The sequence below is a fragment of the Ambystoma mexicanum genome, chromosome 2q (genome assembly GCF_040938575.1).
Source record: "Ambystoma mexicanum isolate Mex_15411 chromosome 2q, UKY_AmexF1_1, whole genome shotgun sequence".
NCBI lineage: Eukaryota > Metazoa > Chordata > Amphibia > Caudata > Ambystomatidae > Ambystoma > Ambystoma mexicanum.
The window spans coordinates 1,294,601,603-1,294,621,227 of record NC_090924.1 but is presented as its reverse complement, the minus strand read 5'-3'; the positions used below and the strand labels follow the sequence as shown (position 1 = coordinate 1,294,621,227).

The following is a 19,625-nucleotide window of genomic DNA, read 5'->3' as shown; positions in this document are numbered from 1 at the left end:
GGACTATTAATCGACCGCTCTCCACTAAGCACAGCTATCAACTTTGCTACCTGGACCATCTATAACCTACCCCGACCCGATCTCTCTTTACTTTCCTGCTCATACCCTGCAATCCACTTCACTAGTCAACCGGTCTGACCTCTGCTCCTCTTGTGACTCCCCCAGAAGCTGCTTGTTCTGGCTCCCTGAGCCCCCTTCACTGTTATGGTATAAAATGTATGGAGCGCAAACTAAGGTCCAACGGCATCTAGGCGCTAAGCAGGCTAAGCAAGCCAGCAAGTTGAAGGAACTGTTAGGAGACAATCAAACTCAAAAGAGATGGGTTTTCAGAAACTTACAGAATTGAAGATGATTCACAGTGTCCTGGAGATACACTGGGAGAGCGTTCCACAAAGTAGGGACCAAGACCAAAAAGGAACATCCACCTGCTCGAGCCGTACAATATTGTCCAGCAAAATCCGTGAGGATGAGCAGCCAGCCTATAAAGGCTCAGCTTGGGCCGGAGATAATTTGTGCCGGCCATGCGTATGGCACGGGGCATAATACAAAGTATCTGAAAATCGCGGGAATCTTCTTCGCCCTGACAATAGTCAGCCTTATTCAAACCGGACTAAGGCTCCACATTGTAGCCGAGGAAAGGGTGTCTCTCACTGCCACGCTACCCCCCACCACTTCACCCATCCTATCCCACTTGCATACTTCGTTTGTGCATTTCCCTGATGTGGATATGTTCCCTGATCGCAAGCTATTGCACTAGGCCTGTCTTTCGTAATTATGGTTGCCGTACCTGGTTAAAGTCCTACCGCATTACGACTACATAAACTTGTTTACACTTAGCCATACATATTCATCCTCAATTGTAAATGTACCCTATCCAGGGACTACCTCTACTTTCACTATGGCCTCCTATGTACATGATACATTTTCAAAATGGCACCCCTTTTATTTAAGTAAATACCAGGGAACATTCCATAACAGGTTTATTTGTCACAAGCATGTCACTCCCGGGGAGGGTATCTTGGCGCCCTAGACCAATAACAGATGTGTATTGTTACCCAGCTCACTAGTACTGATTTTACTGACCTGAGAAGGATGAAGGGAGGAGGGGACCTCTTCCTAAATTCGAAGATGGGGCCATGAAGTCAAACACAGATCCCTAGAGTGGATGCATTTGTACTCTAAGCCATCACCCCGTAGTGGAAGTATTATTCCAGGCACAGTTTCGTTTACACTGGCACAACCATGCCATCCTATTCCAAAAGTTCCGACGACATCCTGGGGCAGAAAGTGTACCCTGCTAATCACATTACAGAGATGCCTGCAGTCTGCTGCTGCACCTTTGTACTTGTTAAGGATTGCTCAAGTGCATCAGAATGCAAAGGAGAGTTCTTCTCATATTTATTTATTGTATTTGTAGATAGCGGCCAGGACCCAGAGGTATGATACCCTGTCCTAAATAGGGTTCCAGACTGTCTAGAATACAATTAAATAGCCTTTCAGGAGCATGAGTGACAACCGATGTTTATGTTTCACAGACATGTCTCTGATACAAGGATTGCAGGTTGAATAACTGGTATCGGGTAATAAAATCGCCGCAAAACTTTCACCAGTAAATAAAATCGTGGCAAAAATGCTGTGGTTTGCCCGGTAAAGGTGTACTCCATTATACCATTTAAGGGAAGCGGAGTTGCGGGGGTGTCTTCCGCATCCTTTACATGATTGTGGTGCAAAACCATGGCATTTTTGCCACAATATTTTGTATCCACTGCCATTTTTGCCACGATTTTAAGACATGGGACCGAATAACTAAGTACACAGGGCACGCTGGGTTTGGCACTCATTAATAATTTGTCACAACACTCACCCTAACATAATGTTTGTAACACCAAATCACATATATTCCTAGGGACAGCCTCAAGGTTTGTATATGAGAATAGGGTGGCTGTGGCATCAGTCACCCACTTGCGGTCCAAGGAGAAATATTATGCAGGATGCGTCCTTTGGGCAAAACGGGAGCAGTTTTCTAGGAAGTTCCTATATAGCCTACAGGCACTGATGTGTTTGAATTTGGAAAAAAAATAAAGTAAAGGCTTATTGCAAAACAAATCTGTTTCAGAAAAAAAAAAAAATATAAGTGCCAGTTTCGACAATGCCTCGAGGCTAAAGGGGTTCCAAAGCACCAATTGCCAGTAAGACATGTAAAAATAAACACTCTGATCTCTTCACGGCTTACAGTATTGCCCTCATAATTTTACCAATGTGGTCTCTAAAAATATATTTTTCCGACAACTAATTGATCCTCTTGTAATTGCCAAGTATATGAGTATACCCGACGTTCTCTCTTGCCTCACACCCAACCCCTCCCTCGTCCTCCCAGCTATCCCTCAGTATGCGTGGCACTCAGCCTATGTTTATCGGACCAGTCTACCATGGGCACCTGTCTACCAAAGAACGGTCACCAGGGATCTGTCTGCTTGCCAGTAGGTCTCCTGCCATGGTAAACCATCGAACAGCCTTTGAAATGTATTAAAAGAGCCTTTGATGATGAAGCGGTAAGGTTTGCTGCCTGGCAGAGGCGTCATATTATGTAAGTAGAGGTATCTTAGAAAGTCCACAGTGAATCTTCAATTGAATTGATGTTAATGTTCCAAGACAAGGTTACAGAACATTACAAACGTGTCTTTTGAGGTAGCTAAACATACTCTACTGCCCTAATGTACTGCTCCCATGACAACATGGGCGACATCACATTTCATACCTCCAACCGCATAATCATATCACGGATGGCAGCACGCTGCACTATGTATACTTATATTTCAGCATTCTAGGTGTACTCTCCACTTGTACAGGTTCTTTGTACAGCCCTAAGGGCCCGATTCTGAGCTTGTGCTAAATGTAGTGTGGAAAGCCAACATTCTCCCCTCCATTTTCCAGCACCACCATTCTGAGGAGGGTGGAAATATTGGAGGGGATAGGCTGTGCTTACCAGCACCAAAATCTGCTTAAAACGATTGTTTAGATAGAAACATGTGTTCTAGTGACACTGCCAACATTTCCTAAAAGACTGCCACTTTTCTATTTTAAGAACGTTTTCTTAAGCTTTCATTAAACTAGAAAAGAGGTGCTGCAGTCTAGGAAATTATATTTTTATAAAGGGTAACCGTGTGCAGCAGCGTTTAACAGCACCTCACAGGTGTCCTGTATTTTAACTCCTCTTTTTGATGTGCTACAGCAGTGCTTTTGAAAGGGGAATCACCTCAGAGTGCCTGCCCTGCTTTTCTCATGCTTGCTAAGGCTGTTTTCAAGCCGTAAATCAGGCACATGAAAAAATCGTGACTTTGATGCCACACCTCCCCATATCACTTTATCAGAATATGGTGCTTTTATGGAAAGTGTTCATCCTTCATAGATGAACACTTTCCTATTTTTGCAAAATCTGTCCCTCAGTGGCTTTAGGTCATATGTAAATGTGGCCCGAAATATAATGCCCCTCCTGGTTATTTTAACCATATCAGCCACTAAGGTGTGTGAGAAACCTGACAATGTCTCACTTACTAGTCTCCGGGGATCAGTCCTCTAGGTGGGCAGGATGCGACCATCGCTATTGGATCCAGTTCCTGGGGGTGAACCAGTGCGGGAGGATCACCTGGATGGGGGGTCTTCGGGGAGTGGAAGTGGGCCAAAGAAAGGTGAGACGCGGTATCCCCTTCCTTATGACACCTTTTCCCCATCCTGTCCAGTAGGATACTAAGCTCTAGCCCTCCCCTCTTTCCAACACGAACACTTCTTCACCCTGTGAGCGACAACAGACTAATACCAGAGCCGTTTACCTGACATGTGCCAACACAAGGGTCAGGCAGAGTCAGGCAGTTGCTGACAACTACACTCACCGGACTGCCCTTTCCCTTCCCCATTGGGATCTAAGGCAGAGCACAAGAGCACACCCTGAGCAAGGCTGAACACACAAGGAAGCAGCTATTCCAGGATGGCAGTTCAAATGGAGGAGAAAGGCAGCGAGACCTGAACGGATGGCAAGGAGGGAGTTACCCTTGCCCTTTTGAACCCAGACCTGTGAAGCCTCCGACAAAATAAACATAAGACCAGGAATCGCAGCTGGCCAATGGTGTGATGGACGTCAGCGGTACATGAAACCCTCCCACACTGATAGCCAGGGTGGGGAGACGCAGTTGCCATCGTGGTACCATCCTTGACTCCAAAGGCAAAAGAAACGCCTACGAGTTCTGCACAGCCAGTGAGTCGGAAGAACCTGATAGTGGGCCGGACTATGTTAGACTTAAGGTTGCTGTGGCAACATTAAGAAGATTAAGAGACAGAGGTCTTTCGGGAACAAGCTTGGTACCAGAGTTAAGAGTGGTCCGGCGCCACGTGGGCACTTGTTCAGAGGTCTCTGACTGGGTACCCCTCTCCTGAACGAAGAGACTGTATTGAACAAAAATGGTAAAGAAACTACAAATTCCAAGAGGCCTTAAGGAAGGCCGACGTGAGGGTCAAGGTGGCCAAACATGAATCAAGATAAACCCTTTGTACAATCAAAAGTCCTTGACACAAAGACAAGAAGTTTCGACAATAATAGAATTGTGAACACGACTGAGGGAATTGTGAAACAGGCGTGTGGGCCCAGCGGAGGGGAACGCTGTGCAAACTGGTTATTGTGAATGGAGCCCGGATGAGGGGGACCTAACTAAAAGGTGGTTGTTTAAAAAGACATTGGGGGTCATTATGACTTTGGCGGTAGTCGTGCCGGTAAATACCGGCACGGTTGTCACCGGAGTCATGAATTTTCCAGCGCTGGGGAATGGGCAATTACTGGGGCATTACAGCCCCGGCAAACCCGGTAATTGCCCATTGCGGGGCGCCGGAAAATATTACTCCCCATTCCCATATGAGTCCCATTGGACTCAATGGGAATGGGGCTGACGGATGCACTGGCACCATTCAGGGCCTTCTGTGTCCATGTGTCTTCTCATGCAAAGTCTCTTGCTTCAGAGGGGCCTGATATGCCAAAACAAACAGTTCCTTCTGCTATTCGTCAGAGGGCCTGATATGCCAAAACAACAAAACAAAAAGTTCCTTCTGCTAATCTTTACATCGGGTGGTTATCTTTCACCCTTGGATCGCCCACAGCCAGGCTTAAATCCTCCTCTCACTCATCAGCCTCCCTCAATCGTGCTCAGACCAACCATTCATGAATGGTGCCAGTGAATCCGTCAAGGTCTGCGAGCGGGTGCCATTCCGCCCGCCAGGTCAGACCTGGCGGGCTGAAAGACACCTGCTCGCAGAACTCGTAGTTTGCCTGTCTGGAAACAATGGTACCGGCAAGCTTACCGGTACCGTTGTTTCTGGACCAGCAAACTTATAATGAGGCCCATTGAGACTCCTGAATTTTACATATAAGGAAATTGTGATTGAAAGGCAATATCGAACCCAACTGAGGGGCACAAGAGAAAGGTTGTGAAGAAGCTAAGTGAACAACATTGTGACAAGTATGAACCCGACTGAGAGACGTTCACAGTGAATGGTTGGTCTGAGCACGATTGAGGGAGGCTGATGAGTGAGAGGAGGATTTGTCTGTGGGCTATCCAAGGGTGGAAGATAACCACCCGATGTAAAGATTAGCAGAAGGAACTGTTTGTTTTGTTGTTTTGGCATATCAGGCCCTCTGACGAATAGCAGAAGGAACTGTTTGTTTTGGAATATCAGGCCCCTCTGAAGCAAGAGACTTTGCATGAGAAGACACATGGACACAGAAGGCCCTGATATAAAAAAAGGAACTGTAAGCTCATGCCAGAAGCCCATGGAAGTGCTGCGCTCAAGAGGCCAGCCTTGTCCCGTGCTATAAAACGATCCCGTGCTATAAAACGTGGGGAAGGGAGACCCCGGTCATAACATCCTGACTTTTCATTTGGTGAAAACTTCTTTCTTTTCTTGTGAAACATTACCCCACACTATTTTGTAACATAGCGGTAAGGAATGACAATCGGTTTTTTTTTAGTATAGTCCCTTTTTATTTGACTAGACTCTACTAGGACTGTATTATTATTATTTGATGGTGTAGCTTGCTCCCATCTTATATTTAGGTTTAGGTTAGGCATTTATTCACCCATTTTACGGTTTAATAAACACCCTTGAACTATGAACACTTGCGTCTGTCTTACTTTGATACAATGCCTTCTTTACAGGTGTCAGAGATCAGTTAGCTGGAGCCTCAGCAGCACGCCACTGACCGGATACAAGACATTTGGTGAAAGATCACTCCGTGCCAATGGCTTTTATCCCTGGAATCCACCTCTTGCACTAGAGTTCTGCAGATACTTTCACTTGTGAATTGCCAAGGTTTTGGAGTTCTGTGGTTTTGCATTGTAACAATTTTCCATAAGAATCTTGCCCCAATTTGTAGTGGAATGCTTTATGCTGAATATTTACTATACCAATAACATCTCAGACAAGAAAAGCTGTACATAGAACCTAAGGGTATTGGTACTGATTGGTACCAGTTTGCTGACCCCACGATGTGGCTAGCTCACAAGTAAAGATTGGTCTCTGCTATGAGGTCAGCCTCCACATCCCAAGTTCGAATCCCGTGGCAAGACCATATTAGCATTTCATCCTTACATGATTGATAAATCAAGCACTAGAACGTGGGGGCAATAACATCTGTCATTACAACGCAAAGACGCGGGAGGATTTTGGCATTAAACTCTGTATAAGGACACAATATTATTATGATGTGGTGGTAAGGGGGGTCATGTAATTAGAAAGTTGCTATGTAAACAGTGCGCTGTCCATTTGTTTACATTATAATTATTTACAATGTAATGTGCACTGTGATAAAGTAAGTGGCCCAGAACCACACGATTTACTGGGTCATGGTGTAAGTTTATGAAGTAGACCACATCTCTTGCTAGTATTTGCCACACGCCCCATAAGAACTGGCTACTCAGATCAACTACACACCCCCACCATCAAAAGGGCCAAAGCAGGTGGGATCAGCTTCCCACACATAGCCCCTAAAGTATGGAATATCTTACCCAACACTATCAGAACTGAGACCTCCATCCCAGCTATCAGGAAAATGCTAAAAACTGCACTCTATAACTGAATCCACCTACTCCTCTCCCCTGCCTCTTCTCCCCCTCCGAATCTCCCGGTACTCTGGTTTGTAATTATGATTGTATTTTTGTAAATAAGCCTCTTACTCTGTATGTGGAAAAAAAAAATCTGTTCTATGTAACTAAGTATGCTTTCTTGTAACAGCGCCACGATGCCTACAGGCTGTTGCGCACCATATACATGTTAATAATACATACATAAATTATTTCAACTGAAATGTTTTCATGGAATACATGACACAGTCCAATATATAAGGGATTTGAGAGAGTTGTAACATGCATGATATTTTTATAAATTACCCTTACACTTTGAATAAATGACGTGGTAATTTTAAATTTGGCGCTTACACTTACTATACCAGTCCACAACCGTCTCCGTGCAAATTTTGATAGATCTTCCAAATGGGTGCAGCAAACTCACAGGAATGTGGATGGTGCCAGTTTTCTGTGCATTTTCACACTCCTTTGGATAGAGCATTGTTAATGCCTCCTGACTTGTTGACAGCATCAATATGAACTATTAGGTGTCAAAACAACAGGTAGCATCCATGGGGATTCCACTAACCGCCCCCAAAAGAAACTTCGCCCCAGGGGGCGACGCGAGCGTTTTTGGAGCACAGGGCTGACAGTGTAGGTGGAAGCAGCAGCCTTTCCACTCCTTACCACATCTCCTGCCTCCACAAGCACGTTATGATCAACGCATCCCTGCGCTCTCTGAAGTGTGTATTGCGCATGCCCACATGAAACTGATCTCTGAAGTGTGTATTGCGCATGCCCACATGAAACTGATCTCTGAAGTGTGTATTGTGCATGCCCACATGAAACTGATCTCTGAAGTGTATACTGTGCATGGCTTGCCCTCGCTTAACCCCACTGCATCTGTCTCTTTCCAGGTCACTGGGCTGCATTCTGTATGAGATGTGCTGCCTGGAACACGCCTTCTCTGGCTACAATTTCCTGACGGTCGTGCTGAAGATCGTGGAAGGCGACACCCCCGCGCTGCCGGGCAGATACTCCAGCGCCCTCAGTGCCCTGATGGAAAGGTGCGCTGTTGGATTTGCAATGTGTTTGTCCGTGACATTCCATTAGGGAGAGCAGCTAATCACTAATGACCTATCTGTCTGATATTTCAGCATGCTAAGCAAAGATCCGTGTGAGAGGCCGTCTGCGGGAGACATCATCAAAAACCCATTCTTTGAAGAACAACTGCAGGTATTTGATAGATCGCTTTATTACAAAAAGGGAAGCTACCAGTGAGCCGGTGGAATGGTTTGGCATGGGCGAGCTAGGATGAGATGCTGCAGTAAGCAACTTTGCAAGCTTGAACTAGAGGAAGGATGACATGTTAAGCGAAGGAGAAGAGGCTTAAAGCCTGGCTGAAAAAGGAGTCCGCTGTTTCCCTTTTCTGTAAACTTCTGTGGGTGGGGTCGAATCTGAGAGGGACTGCACTACGATTTCCAAAAGACCAGACCCTAGAAGAAAAGGGTCCATCTCGTTTTGCACAGTTTGTACATTAGGGAGTTACATATTTATTCTCATGCCTGTGATATATTTATTCTGGTCATATTTGAAAAGTTATTTGACTTCAAAATGAGGCATCGGATCCATGCTACAGGCTCGATCTTAGCAGCATAAGAATCCTTACAAATCTCTGTGTTCCCCTCTCCCTTCCCCATCACCCCCACATCCTCCTAGATGTAGGGGCAACAACTCCATGTTTTTTAAATATGTAATTTTGCCCTGTATAGGCATATATCAGTGGTATTCCAAGAAGTTATGGGAATCTCTGCTATGGATGCAATCCAGCTCACTGCAAGAATAATGAGTGCACCATACCTGACGTCCATTTCAACCATCCCTGTACCTCGCAGTGTTTTTGTTATCTCAGGGAATCCATTGCAGTTGGCACGTGGGTAGGCCATTGGTTGTTCTCTCTGTGTGCAGAACGATGACGAATTCCATGGTTGTTTTGATGTCACAATTGGAAAACAATTGAATGTGAGTAACAATCCTATTTGTCGGCGTCTTTTTCAGTGCTATTGTAAATGTATGTTCGTGCAGAATTCAGAAGTGCATTTCCAGCAGGGCCTGCGTAGGAAATTGATGTCAATTTCAGGTGAAGGACCATGCATGGCCCCTGTAGCAAAAAGAATCTGACCATACGTGGCAACCATTGTGTACGGATGTGATCCTTTTTAAGGGCACCCCTCAACTGATCTCATTTTCTCTGATGCCTACTACAACGTTGGGTGGTAGGTGTATTTTGTACCCGGGTTCTTTTTTCTCATAATAATGTTAATTTGATTAGGATTTGCTCTCCTGATGAACCATTGTAATTGACAATGGGTAAACAATGTGTCGAGAGTGGCAACAAAAATAATTGAGTGGGAAAATTGATATTTTTCTTTGAGAATCTTTTGTTTATTGATTCTCAAAGTGTGAATTAAACACTTGAACTGAAAAAAAAACTTTAAACAAAAAACAACGGAATTACACATGTGGGATTGGAAAAATAATACATGTGATGGTAACATGTGGAACCAAAAATAAAAAGCACTGTGGAAAAAAACAAATGACAAGTATTGAACATTTTTCTTCTTTTTTTTTCTATCTCTTAATTGAAAATTGGATCTTTAACTCTAAGACTCACCGTAACAAATGTAACCCTAAAGGTTGGCGCATTTGGGTAAAAAGTGTATTTTCTCCTATTATTTCATTTTCTAATTAGTACTGTGTAGCAGCCACACAAGGATTTGAGAAATACTCATGCAAGTTTACAGAATACAACACTATATAGGAAGCTGTCGCCAGGGATAAGCTGTTTTTGGTTGCAATTTTTTCTTTTTTCAATTAGTTGTTTTTCTAAACCTACAATGAGCGGGACTTTTAAATATGGCAATCACACTATGGCGAGGTGAGGTGCAGCGGGAAGTGCAGAAGCAGGCGTTTCCATTCACGCGGGTCTCCTGAACGCGCAGCACACCGACAGAGCGAGCTTGCGGAACAGAGGAGGCCATTGGGAAAGGAAGAGGATCGCTGTGTGTGAGCAGGAAGAACTGTGGAGACGCCAGGAGCAGTGCTGAAAGGCAGCATACTTCACCCTTGGCTGAGAAGGAGAGATGGCGTGTGACTGCGGATCTTCGCTGGGTTCTGGGTAAGCGTCCGTGCACTCCAACTTGGAAGGCAGAATAAGAAGCCATAATGAAGGGGCGCAAGCCATGTCAGGAATGCTGGTGAAGACCAGTGAGTCTGCAAAGCAGCTGGGGATCCCAGGGCGTTCGGACAACCGAGCCGGCAAGTGATGGAAACATAAAAGATTGCTAATGAAGAAAATATACAAAGACAAAGTCTGTTTGAATGCAGTCAAGGCAATGTACAAATCCAGCACTCAATAAAAAGAATGTTTGACGCAGAAAATATAAAAAGGCAAAGTTTGTTTCAATGCAATTAAGGCAAAGTACAAAGGCAAAGTCTGTTTCAATGCAGCCAAGGGAAAGTACAAAGGCAAGATTTAATTAGAAGAATATTTCAATGTAGACAAGACAAAGTCTAAAGGCAAACCCCAATGAAATATAGAAGCATGAGATGTCAATGTGTCAATTTGAGGGAGACGTTTGAGCAAGCACATTTGAGCAAGATATTTCCACATACCAAGCAGCACAGGGTATATGCTATTGTGGTATATTAAAGAACCAGGAAATGCATAAGAGCTCTGGCAGATGCTACCCCAGACAGGTGAAGTTGAAACCAAGAACTGTGAAATACAGAGGAAGACCTGGCAGTTGAGTGCCAAGACTAATCAGGCTACTAGTCTTGCAATGATCAACAATGTGACCAATAATGTAAGGCAGAAGCAGAGAACTGATGTAAAACCCACAATACAAACACGTTATAGCAGATGTCACATCTGCTTTCATTGCAGGTGCACCAATAAGCTGAGATGGCAGAACTGCACTACCAAGCAGGCTAGGAGGCGGGGCACTAGCTCCTGCAACACACTGGGACACACGCAAGACACACCCAACCCATACGCATGCGCAATTGTGAGGAAATCCTGCTTGTGCTACTGACTTTCAACTCCATCAGACACATCTCTGAAGAGCTCTGGCAGGCCATCTGATCGTGGGGCCAAGCCCATGCCTGAAATCCCCCGGACCTGTGCGCCACACAGATAAGTAACGCAGTCCTGCGGCTTCATGAATATAAGCCTACGGCTCCAAGTGCCAGCATTCCCACACAGCGCTGGCTGGAAGGGAAGGGTTATGCCAATCAAGAAAGTAGACTGACAACCGGCACTGAGTCAAGGAGTTCAAGGGACAGGCAGGTGGAGGCTGAGAGGTAGGGTGGCAGTCATATGGCTGAGCAGCATGGGGGCCCAGAGCAAGCCGGGTCATACTGCAGTCCCACTTTGTGAGCATGAGGGATGCTGCAGAGGGTGCCAGAGTTGATGGTAGGGAGCCGGATAAAGGGTGCTCCAGGCAGCAATCTTACCCCATTGGAAGCAGGGGAGGGCAGGAGAAAAGAGATATGAAAGGCATGGTGCAGTGGGGGTTCCACTGTCCCCTGCAGCCACAGCCAGACAGGGACAGACGAAGTGCTTAGTGAGGGCCTTTGTTGCGAGGCCGGCTCAGCGTGCCGGGTCCACTTGTTTCGCTTAGGTGAACATTGATAGCCAATCAGAGCATCTGGAATGCAAGGCATGCTGGCCCTCCAGTGCCTGTGTTGGCGGTGGCGGCCATATTGCAAATGAAATGTCCTATTTGAAATACCCCTCAACTGGGCAATTTAAGGTGCAGCAGTGTGACCAAGCAGCAAAACACAAATAATCCCAAAGGGTGGATTTGGAAGCACCAAGCACGTTAGGATGATGTTAGGCTGCTATTCATCTTCACAATCCAGTAAAATAGCCTCTAACGCTTCACAAGCCCAAGCAGGCTTATCTTGATTAATGGCTGCTTCCAGTATCAATCTCCTCATGTTCTGCTTGGTGGTGGAGATGAGGCAGCAGACGTCCACATGGGGATGAAGGGAGAGGAAAAGAAGCGAGCCCTGAGAGGGGCCTAGTGAGGTCCTTTGTTGTGGTGGTGTCTCAGCCTGACGGCTCCCCTGGATTGGCTTAGGTGAACGTTGATAGCCAATCAGGGCATCCAGAATACATTTCATGCTGGTACTGCAGTGCCTGCTTTGGTGGCAACGGCCATGTTGGAGAAGAAATGCCCCATTTGAAATACCCCTCAACTGGGTACTTTTAGGTGCAGCAGTGTGAACAAGCAGCAACACACAATAAAATCCCAATGGTGGGATTTGGAAGCACCCAGCACGTTGTGAAGCTTTTTACACACGGAAGCAACATTGGAGACGGCACCAGTAAAACCTTGAGAGCATATTTTGTGTCACATTGTATACCAGCCTGGAAACCTTAGATGATGTATTGAAATCACTACCATGTCCCGACACTACATAGAGGCTGCAGAACACATTTCCAACTCTTTATGAGTAAAATGCAATAGTGACCTTGTTTCGTAATTATCTTTTTTGAAACCTCTCATTTCAATACGCTTTTAAAATAACATCAGTCATTTTTAGGAAACTACTGAGGTCCACTTCAACACTGCCTGGGCCTAACTTAACGGCTGCATTTAAAAAAGATGTGTGTTTCCTTTTTTTGTTAAATGTAACTTTTAAATAGAAATGTGTAGTGTTTCCAAACCGTTCTATATGTTCCCTGCATCCAGGAGTTTTAGATAAAACAGCAGATGCTAGTCCCACATTCCAGGAATACTGTTCCTTAAGCCAATGAAGTTTAAAATTCTTTGTTTTCTTCATTTTGAGAACAGGTTGTGCTGTGGCTTTCTCTTTATGAATCATTTCCCTCTGCACCATATGAAGAGGAAGTCTGTGGGACTTCGAAGGCTAATGCCTTGTTCCACCTCTGCATAGTATTTTCAGTCAGTCCAATAAAAGGTATCAAAACTTGTATCTTGTGTAATGACTTTTCACAGATTTTCCCAATAGGTAATTCCCAGTAACTTTTTATAGCCAAACTAACCCCCACACATGGGGCTTCACCAACAAGGACATAACACTTTCAACTCTAATGCATTGTTGAGTGTCTTTGTATCTTGTCATCATAATGCATTGTGCAAGTTTTACAGTGACCTATGCAAAAGAACCCCACAGCACATCACATAGGACCCCGCTGCTCAATGACCTGTGGCTATATGCTCTCCAACTACTTTAGGTGTGCTAGACTCTTCATATTAAATGTTCCTGGAACCTTCAGATTGTGGTGAAAGTCTAAGAACAGTTTATCAAGTCAACCAGATGCCCTTGGTGTAGGTATAATGAAAGGAATAACAACTTCAAGGCTCTTTAATTTGATACACGCTGAACTTCACAAGTTGGTTTGAACAGTCAACAACATTTCGCAACGCTTCACTCCAGTGCGGAACTGCACATTAGGAGCGTGCAATTAGCGAGAGTGAAAGAAAGAGAAAACTTAGTTGAGCTCCACTGTTCCCCTAATTAGAGAAGTGTTGGTATTTTTAATTTGAGTTATCCTGGGGGAAACAACTGCTTATTTCCAGCTAATTAGGTAACAGCAGAAACACAATTCTTCCTGTCTCAAAAACAGCAATCTTAGCCATGCCCGGGTGAGCAATTGCTGTTCAAAATAAATGGAGTTTACAGAGATGCGTTGTGTTTCCCGTTAAAGATACTTGCAGGGTGAACATTTCGTCATGAGAGAGTGGGTTGTCATTATAGCATTATTCTTGTTTTCTTGTTTTTTACTTAGGATGCTTGTTGCTACTGTATTCAGAATATGTAAAAAAAAAATTTGGACTGGATATTGTTTTATTATTCGCTGAAATGTGTTAAAAGTCAAATTGGCTAGTGCACAATAAATAAAAAATAAATTAAAAAAATTATAGCATTATACAACGGGGTAGGGGTCATTATTGTGGGATAATGATCCTCCATCAATTTATGGCCTGAGACAAAGCCAGGGGCCAGTGGAACCGTTTTTAACATGAACTGGCATTAGGTGCAATGCTAAAGAGAATTATTTGTCTTTCTTTCTAAAAATGAAAGCATTTTTCCATGGTTTAGCTTTCACATTGTCGTTTTAAATAAGGTTGAAACACGGCTGGGACATTGCATTGCTGTTTCTTCAATGCAGAGAAATGCTTTCTGTTGTTTCCCTGACTGCTTCTGAAGTCATAATGCAGTCAACCCCCCACGGCCGGGTGCTAACAGCAGATTTGAATGCATTCCAAACATTATGATTGGCTAGGATGTCAATATTGACTTCCTTGTGCTAATACAACTTGACTTGTTGCATATTTTCTGTGGATCCTGGGTGCCATTATTGTTTTTGCCGCACATTCATACTGGTCAAACGTTCAGTAGCGGTGACCCAACCATACACAGAGAAGCAAACCTTCACCAAGAGTTTGTCTTATGCCCTTCCCCTCTTCCATGAGGAGAGAGAGTCATTAAATAGAAGAGGTCAACACAGCAGTAGCATTAGGCCAATGGTCAAACCTCCATTGCCGAGTTGTATGACAGTAAGCTTTTCCTCGCTAAACCTTTTACTTTTCTAGAAGTCTACCTTTGCTAACTAAAAGTTATTTTTTCCATAAGTCAGTTGAATCCAGAAATGATGATGGTTGTGTCTGAAAAGTGCCTGAAGGTGCCTGCAGGTGGACCAGGGAGGGTGAGCTGCCATTTATTATTAGCATAGGGTCCCTGACACCCAGGTGCACAATCCTGGTGTCCTAGCTGACCTTATTATGCATGCACAAGCTTGCACTCTTCCTCTGACACGGAGTCACTAATTCATGATCTCAGGATAAAGTCTTTGCACTTAGGAAATGTGCTGTATGCGCCACATTGATATGGTTGTCCACTAGTCCAGTCTGCTTTGTCTCTGACTATAAGGCGTCTGTAGAACTACATGTGCCACAAGGCAAAGAAAAAACAATACTATTAAATCATCTCCTGCATGGATTGGTGCATGTTGGCATCCATCCCCATATTGCTTTTCAGTACGAAATGCAAGTTTGCTAGTATTGCCTTCAGAGCTTTACAGGAAACATGTCAACTCTCATGTGTTGAGAAAAATGACATTTCTGCACAACCTATGGCCTTGTGAAGGGATAATAATAATAATTCGGCATTTATATAGTGCTCCAAACCCTTAGGTATCTGAGCGCTGCTTGTTATTACCCAGAGTGTTTGGTGCTCATTTATCGACCTCGGAAGGATCAAAGGCTGAGTTTGGCCCTGCCGGGATTCGTACCTGCGTTAGCAAGCTCTGCACGCACGTATGTCAAAGCGAGCGCTCTACTCGCTGTGCCACTTGACCGGCTGTGTCTTATCTGGTCAAGGTTGTTTTTATTCAAAACTGAGAGGTTTCACCATCTGAAGTGTGGTTCCAAAGGTTTCGAATGCTCTTTTTAGAATGCCCTTCCTAGGATGAGGGTCTGTTTTTTCTCCTTCAGAGAAGCGGGCAAAGTGGTCTCTTTGTAGTCGCATCTTCAGCCAATCTAACTCCCTGACTTTTTCTCCTCATACAAGTTTTCATGGTCTGAAGTACTTACAGTATTATTCCTTACTTCCCAGGACACATTGATCCAGCCACTTTCCCCTTTGCGTGGTAGAGATGAATACTCATCTATATCAGACATGGACTGGCCTTCTTGATCAGTTGGGCTAGGCCTGTGTAAGTCTAACTGCCTCATGTTACCGTGTTCTTTGTAGGTAGCATGCATGAGGTCAGTTCCCATTTGTGTATGATCTGTTGTAAATGACTGGCATGATGCTCCTGTTGGGAAGGGGACCTCACCTTGATCAGTGGGCCTTGTTCCATTCCATATCCTGGTTGGTCAGGGTGCCTCAGGGCCTGTTTATCATTTTCGATTTCCTTGGTGAGGCTCTCACACCTGTGTCTCTCTTTATTCATTACCTGTTGGTAGTCAGCTGGCTTTTTAATTCTGACACTAAGGCCTGAATAGTTGCAAGCACTCTTCTCTGAGCTATAAATCAATCCTTTGCTGCACCTCATGCTGACGTGATTAATTCTCTGTGATCCTTGTATGCTGCGCGCATATTCAAGGCACGTTTCCTTCAGGAGACTAATCTCTTTCTCTTGCTCATCCCTACAATTCTCTGCCTCTATTTGCTCTACAAGCTCATTCCTTTTTTCTCTAATTCTGGTCAGTTCCTGAGAACCTGACTGTCCCTTTTCCACCTCCATTTCCAACTGATTTATCCTCTGTAATAGGACGCTGTTATCCTGATTCAAGAGGTCTTTTTCCTGAATCAGCTGCGTCGTCTGTTGTTTCGTATCTGATCAAAGTCATTTTGGGAATCAACCCCTTTCATAATGAACTGACTGTTTTCATTTTTCAACTGCTTTATTTGCAATTGAAAGGCCATAATATCATCCAAAATTACTCTATCATGAGCAGCCTGGTCATTTGACTTGTGTTGCAGTGTGCTCAGATTTTCTACACACTCTTAATGTGCAGAAAACTGTGTTTCACGCTCTGCACTTTCTTGCTGGTGGGTTTTTAACTAATTTTTGAGTTGTTCTATAAGATCCTGGGCCTGTGATAAATCTCCAGCCAGATTCATCCCACTAGCCTCACTATTTTACCAACACTCTTCCACTAAAAGCAAATGAAAATATAACTGAGCAGTTAGCTGAGCCATTTGTATCTGTTCATCACAAGCAGTTGTAGTCATATACAATGCCTCAAGTACTTTGTGCAAAATTCTGCCTTCAAGTCAAATATCACTGCTTAATGAGGTAACTTCCCGCACAATTCTGGTTTGCCAGCTTTCTGCATCCTCCTCAACCAATTCTCCTTTAAGAAATAATTTAGCTAGGAGATGCTCCCTGGCTTCACCAATTTGTGCAGCAGTCATTTTCACAATTGGCTTGTTGCACCTTAGTAAAACTTACTTTATGCAGGGGCAAAATCATCCTGTTCCTGCTTGATTTCCTCAAACAAATAAATTTGTACACACTCTTAATTTTTTACCTATACACCGCCCTGGAATTCAGGGGTCAAGTCCTCGCAGCACTTTAACAAAACAAAGATGACTTTCCCTCCACCTTAATGCAATTGCATCAAAATGAATAGTCAGTCATAATGCACTTGTCATGGTTCAGAAAGAGGTTACCATTGCGGACGAGCCCCCAATTTGTAACGGTTTATAGAGAAGCTACCCTCAACACAGGAATTTCCTTCCTTCCCCACTTAAGGTGTGATGCAACAAATGTTTAACTGATTATTTTCTTTAGCCCTACTTCAGACGCATATCATGCCCCTTGGATCCCTCCGCCTGAGCTAACAATGAGCCAAGAACCAGGCCGGTGTATGGGAAATATATTGGTATTTATTTAAATAAAAGTAATAGAAATTAGCACGAAAATGTCAAGCACCAGTTTATCCGTGGCCCAACACAATCAACTTCTTTCAGCATAAATAAATCACAAAAGTGAGTTGAAAAGAACACAATCACAATTCTGCACTTTATGCAAATTTCACTTCAAGAAATAATTAACACTGATAAATAACGAAAGCAAATATCATGTATTTTTGTGCGAATATGATTTTCCTGCAGGCTTAAAAGGTTTGCAGAAGGATTTCTCGATTGGTACAAATACATATGGCAATTATGATTTCGGCCACAGTTTAGGTTTAAAATAAACACAGGGTTATTTAGTGGTTTGTTTTTCAGACCCCCGCCCCTACTTTGGTCTGTGTTGGGGAAGTAAGACAGAATAAATTAAATGATTTGGGGAATTCTGGATTTCAGAACCCTTCCCCCGCCTGATAGGCCTTTGTTGGGAAACTGGAGAAAAAGGTTGAACTGATTTAAGATCATAGACACCACTCTTCCTTAAAGAAGTCGGGGTCAGCAGGATAACAAGGATTACCCAATTGATTTATAGGCTATAGTTTTCAGCACAATGGGAAGTGAGCTTTGTTAATTTCAAATTTTAACAGAATTCACCCGTAGTGTTCTGCCGAATGGGGAATTAATTAAAATTCATATTTTCAGTTAAATAGGCTAAAGATCCACACAGTTTTGCCCCCCACCCACCATAAAGGGAAAGGATTCAAGGCAAACAGACTCACTCACCGTTTGGTTTCCCAGGGCTCAGTTCTACTTACATAGAAAGCCTCTGTTTAAAGTTCAGGAAAACCAGCTGCATCTCAGGACACTTTGGAAAGATAGGGCAGGGGTCTGGTCACTCTACTCTCAAAGATGGCTTCCTGCTCTCCACTACAGGACCCAGTCAGCTTTGATGCATTCCTGGAAATAGACAGCTCCACCCAGATGCATTCTCAACAATCTCCTCTGGTGTTTCCTTTCAGCTGTCAGATGGTAAGTTTCAGACGCCCTCTCTGTCTATCTCTGTCTGTCTCATGTGTGTTCCCTCCTCCTAGTGCAGTCCCCTTTATATAGCAGCGATGACACTACCAAGTTTAGAATCTTGGCGAAGTACGCTGCAATATTTCCCGCACCTAGGATTGAACAGTTACCCCTCTCTCTCCTCCCAAACCTAGCCTCCAAGTTAGGATTGGTTTAGGGGTCTGGAACAACATATGGAAATTCCCATTTGTAATTGCTGTTTTTTCTCTTTTCAAATTTTTGGCACACAGATAGAGATACACATGCACAAACAGATGCATGGAAAACGACACACACAGATAGAGATGCACACAAACACAGACACGCACATACACAGCGAACATAGAGCATTTTACCAATGGGAATGAGTGTAATTGTCTGCCAATGGAAGTGTAGTGCCTTCTTGTGCATGAAGACAGATGAGTGATTTCACCTTAAGATTTATACATCACCTTCTTACAGCAATTGCTGTTGTACTTTAGACCTACCCCCCTACGTCCATTTCAAATCCCACTTGAATGCATGGATTTCTACTGCCTAGCTTGCCCTGGGATGCCACCAAAAATATCATTCCTTCATGCAGTCAGTCACATGTGCATGCAGTCAGTCAGACATGAGAACATCACACATCAGCTGAACCCACAGCTACAGCATTCAGTCCCTCACTCAACATTTGCATGTGCACACAGACACATGCCAGATACTCACACTCCACAAATGACATGACATACACACAAACACACATGCAGCATGCCCGATAGCGACACAGCCTACTCTCCCAACTTTCACATATGTATCTGGATGCATATCAGGCACTCACACTCTGGGAGGAAGCAGCAGGCAGGCACACTGAGGGCACAAATGAATAATTATCCAAGGCACTGTTGGACTCCAGAAGGACTGACAAAAGGGGTGCGCAGATGCCTCTAAACAAGAGCTTATTTGGCTGATTGCATGGTTTCTTAGCAACAAGAGGGCCATGAATGTGTACACACTTAAAAATAAAGTGTCTGCATCGGCATGCCGAGCAACGCATGGGGAGAGGGGCACATCAAAGAACCGAAC

General features: G+C 44.1%; 1 protein-coding gene across 1 annotated transcript in view; it reads left to right on the top strand.

Annotated features, from left to right (window-relative positions):
• NEK11 (NIMA related kinase 11) overlaps positions 1-19,625 on the top strand; it is a 1,698,151-nt gene that overhangs the window by 929,716 nt on the left and 748,810 nt on the right. The window contains exons 7-8 of the mRNA XM_069648723.1: positions 8,024-8,173; positions 8,264-8,342. Of these exons, the coding sequence (XP_069504824.1) occupies positions 8,024-8,173; positions 8,264-8,342 (229 nt within the window). The remainder of the gene's footprint in view (positions 1-8,023; positions 8,174-8,263; positions 8,343-19,625) is intronic.